Consider the following 4,212-nt stretch of genomic DNA (forward strand, 5'->3'; position numbering starts at 1 on the left):
GCCTGCACCTCTGTTCACCATGCGCCCCGACTCCTCAACTGCCGCCAAATTAGGTACGTCACCCCTGGGGCGTTCATCGAATCGGCAGTGGAGTATGGCATCCCCCGGGAGGTGGCGCTCCGCAACTGGGACGGCTGCATCCAGGTGCGGGGCGGCTGTTGCCGGCGCCGCCGCCGCTGCCGGCGCCGCCACACCCGCTGCCGCCGCTGCCACCGCCCCCGCCGCCGCTGCTGCTGCTGCCGCTGCTGCTGCTATCGTTATTGCCCGTTCCGCTGCTGCTGCCGCCGCTGCCACTGCTACTCCTGCCGCTGTTGCCACTGCTGCTGCTGCTCCTGCCGCTGCTGTTCCGGTCTGCCTGCTGCTGCCGCTCATGCGGGTGCCCCCAGCCCCAGGGTGCTGCAGGGTGTGCATCGGCCAGACCGTTTGCTCGCCTGTGGCAAAGCCTCGGCCGCCCCTGCCATTGTTTGCCGTTCCAACTGGCCTCCCTACCTGCTCCGCCCCACCCCAGGCGCGTGCGGCGCTGTTCTTGCCCGGCGGCAGGGTCGCGCGCATGATGTCGCGCAACCCCACCATCCTTATCGTCAACGACACAGCCTTTGCGCACGGCGGCCTGCTGCCCAACCACGGTGGGTTGCTTTGAGGGCATGTGGCTGGATGTGCATCCCTGTGTGTATGTGCGTGCACGCGCATGCATGTGTGTATGTGGTCGTGTGTATGTGTGTAAGTGCATGTGTGTAAAGGGGGTGGGTGGGTGGCGGAGCCTCGCAACAGACGCCTTGCTGTCATGTGCGCACGTCCCCTTCACGCCCGCATGTTTTGACGTCAACCCACACCAACTCCCGCAGTCGCGTATGGCATTGACCGGATCAACGCTGAGGTGGCGGCCTGGATGCGGCGCGACCGCGTGGAGGACGGCTTTGCTGGGCCGCCGTTCCCGGCCATGGGGGACGGCAAGTCTGTCATGTGGAGCCGCCAGCTCAGCGTGGAGAAGTGGATCAACCCCAGTGCGTTTGCGGGATGGGGTGGGGGCGAGGGCGGGGAGGGGGTGCCAGGGAAGGTCTACGGGCGGGGGCCTTGCAGGCAGTTATGCGGCTGCGTGTGGGAGGTGACGCGGGAGCTGCCAGCTAGAGGAGTCGCTCGGCGGTGGGGGCCTTCGCGCGACCGCACGCCGCCGGCAAATGTTTTCATCCCGCTTGGTGGCGCTTTGGCAGCCGCCGATCATCTTGTCTGTGCTGCCACGCGGCGACCCTTGACCTTTGCACTGTGCGTCGCGCCCCCGCCCCCGGTCCCCCCCCCCATGTTTTCAGTCGACCGCTTCCAGGCGTCGAAGCAGGTGTCGTTGGCGCTGCAGCTGGTCGGCGCGAAGCGCCTCGTAGTCGGACACACGCCGCAGGTGCGACAACGCGCGCGTGCATGTGTGTGTGTGTGTTTTTGTGTGTGTGTGTTTGGGGGGGCTCAAGCAGCGTGCAGGGCATGTGCGTGGCTCGCGCGCCCGAGCCTGGGCGTCCCCTGCCCCCGTGGTTAACGCGTTTTGCTGCCGGGGGCATGCTGGCTCGCACAGCCGCGATCAAACGCAGGGATGCCGTGGGGGCGTGACGGGCGCCCTCCCGCCCGGCCGACTGCCGGCCGACCCCCGGCTTTGTGCTTGGTGAGATCGGACTCACAGACACAGACAAACCACCCGCAAAACCCCACTGATTCTTTTGCCCGCCAGATGCGGGGCGCCAACTCTGAGTGCGACGGCAAGGTGTGGCGCATCGACGTGGGCATGAGCAGCGGCGTGCTGGACGCGCCCGTGGCGGTCCTCGAGATCGACCGCGACGCCGGCACCGGCGAGGCGGTGTGCAGGGTACTGACAGAGGGGGAGGGCTTCCTCTCTTATGATGAGGCCGCCATGGCCGCGTTCTGAGGGCACAGAGGGTAGCACCACCCGCGCGGGCGACGCCGGTACGCCTGGCCGGTGGGTTTCCGAGGGTTCGGCGCGGGTGTGGTGCGCGCGCCGGCGGTGGGCGTGGCGGACGCAGTTTCTTATCCGAGATTCTCTGATTCGTGTGCGCTGGGCACCGCAACCATTCTTCTTTTGTTATGACGTCATCGTGACGTCATGGGCGGCTCGAGCCAGCGGGAATCCTTATCACTCTTTGATCCAGATTGACGTTAGGGTTGCGCGGCCGCAGCACGCTGGTGAGTGCGCGGCCCTGGCGGCCTCGCCCGCGACGCGACAAAGTCTAGGAGCGCCCAGCGCAGCGCGTCGGCCGGCCGCCGCGGGGCGCGGCGTGCGGGGCCGGCGGCGGCGGGTTGATTCAGCCAGTTGCGTGTTGTTCGGGACGACTGGTTTGGTTGAGCGACGGATGAACCCCGGCCGGCTCAGGAGACGGCCCCTGCCACACACTGCACAGGTTTTTCAGAGTCAGGCATGCCAAGTGTGCAGGGGCCGTGCGAGAGAGCGGTGTACGTGTGTTGTTGCGCCTCTTGTTTGTTGGGGCACGGGGCGTGCGCATTTATCCGCGCCCCATTGCCCTTTCGCTGCGCGGCCGCAGCAGCAGCGCGCCCCGCGCTGGCTGCCTCCGCACGCGCGCAATGTGGGGCGTTCCTGCGCCCGGCAGCCAGCGCGAGCGCCGGCTTCGTGCGCTCGAGGCGCCCCGGCCGCCGCCCGTTGCGCGGCCGGCCGCGCCCGGGGCGGCGCGAGCGCCTCGGCTTTCGGCGCGGCGCCCCGGGGTGCCCCCGCGCCCCGGCAGCGCCGCCGCGCGAGCGACTGCGCTGCCGCCTGCTCAGCGCATGGCAGCGCCCCGCCCGCGCTTCCACAGGCTTCCCTGCTTTTCCCCCGACCTTCCTTTTCGACTGTCTGCCTGCAGCGGCCCCTTTCATATCCAAACGTAGCGAGAGGGGCGCCGGAATAACCAACAGGCTCTCACACCCCTCAAATTTCGACGCCCCGGCGCCTGCGCCGCCGCGGAGTGCTTGCACTGCTGGCGCCCGATATGCTGGGTATAGTGGCACAGCGTGTAATGCCCCTGCTGGCTCGGCATCCGATGACGCGCCGTGCTGGCAGCCGTGTTTCTCCGCTGACGTAGGAGCTTGCAAGTATGTAAGGTTTACCAGGTGGCAGTGATAGCCAAGGAGGGTCATGTTGTTTCCATGAGCAGCCGATGTAGCACAAGGGCAGAGCGGCAGCTGCTCGTTTTGGCTGCTGCCTGGGCCGCTGCGGGCCCGGGCCTTGACGCTCGCAGGCAGGCCGCCACGGCCTGCCTGCGCCGACGCCGTGGTGCTGTTTGTGACGGCCGCGCTTTTCGCATCGAAGCGCACGCACCGCAGCGGGCTGCCGGCCAGCTAAGGGCGGGGTGGGGGAGCCTGGCGCGGCTTCGCTGCTGACTAGATATTACTTCTGGGTGAGTTGGGTTTCAGGGGGTGCTGGCATTCACGACCCAACCCTCGCAATTCCGAGGTCACCCGGGGTCAAAGCGCATGCAGGAGCGGGAACAAGGCGCCATTACGCTGGATCTAGGATTTGAACAAAACAAAGTGCAGTATCTGTAAAATCGAGGGGGCAGCGGCGCACCCTGCAGCGCCGCTCGCGCGAACGGGGGGGCGCCCGCCCCTGTTGCAAGCGGTGCGCTGCACCGCTTGGCGGCCCCTGCCTGCTCCAGCCTGGCGGCTCCGGCAGAGGTTGGGGCCCGCAAGGCCTGCCGCGTAACAAAAAGGGCGAAATTTCCCTCAGCACCCCTGCAAAACGCAAAGTCACGCAACATTGGTTTGGATTCAACGGCCGCGCGGCGGGTCCCCTGCAGTCCCAGACGCGCACGCCGCCGGGCCATGCCTCAAGACGCGGCGCGCGCAGGAACCCAGGGCAAACCCCCAACCCCTATCTCTCCAGATCCGCCGGCCCTCGAACGGACCGACCGGCGGCAATCTGAGATCACCAGATCATCTCGAGATCGCGACCAGATCAGGCTATCGACAGCTCCTTGAACAGGCAGTGCTCCAGGACGCCCTTCACCGCGGTGATCTCCGACAGGATCTCCTTGGAGGGGTCCGAGTCGACGCCGATGGCCATCACTGCCTCCTCGCTCTTGGCCGTGCGCGACACCTGGGGTTCAGGGTTTGTCGCGGCGGGAAGGGTTTTGCAGCGCGTGAGGTCGCGAAGTGACGGGTTTGGAAAATTTGGTTTTGGGGGGCCCAAAGGGTTGGCTGCCAGGGCGGCCGGGGGTGGGG

At 67.4% G+C, this 4,212-nt stretch overlaps 1 protein-coding gene across 1 annotated transcript in view; it reads left to right on the forward strand.

Moving 5' to 3' along the window:
- The window catches only part of MNEG_5094 (Uncharacterized protein), a gene marked incomplete at both ends in the record, with an annotated part of 3,823 nt that extends 1,914 nt beyond the window's left edge, over positions 1-1,909 (forward strand). The window contains 5 exons of the mRNA XM_014046433.1: positions 54-144; positions 509-626; positions 846-1,004; positions 1,308-1,393; positions 1,715-1,909. Coding sequence (XP_013901887.1) covers positions 54-144; positions 509-626; positions 846-1,004; positions 1,308-1,393; positions 1,715-1,909 — 649 coding nt within the window. The remainder of the gene's footprint in view (positions 1-53; positions 145-508; positions 627-845; positions 1,005-1,307; positions 1,394-1,714) is intronic.
- Between the last annotated feature and the right edge of the window lie 2,303 nt (positions 1,910-4,212).

Source organism: Monoraphidium neglectum, assembly GCF_000611645.1.
Source record: "Monoraphidium neglectum strain SAG 48.87 unplaced genomic scaffold scaffold00742, whole genome shotgun sequence".
Lineage (NCBI taxonomy): Eukaryota > Viridiplantae > Chlorophyta > Chlorophyceae > Sphaeropleales > Selenastraceae > Monoraphidium > Monoraphidium neglectum.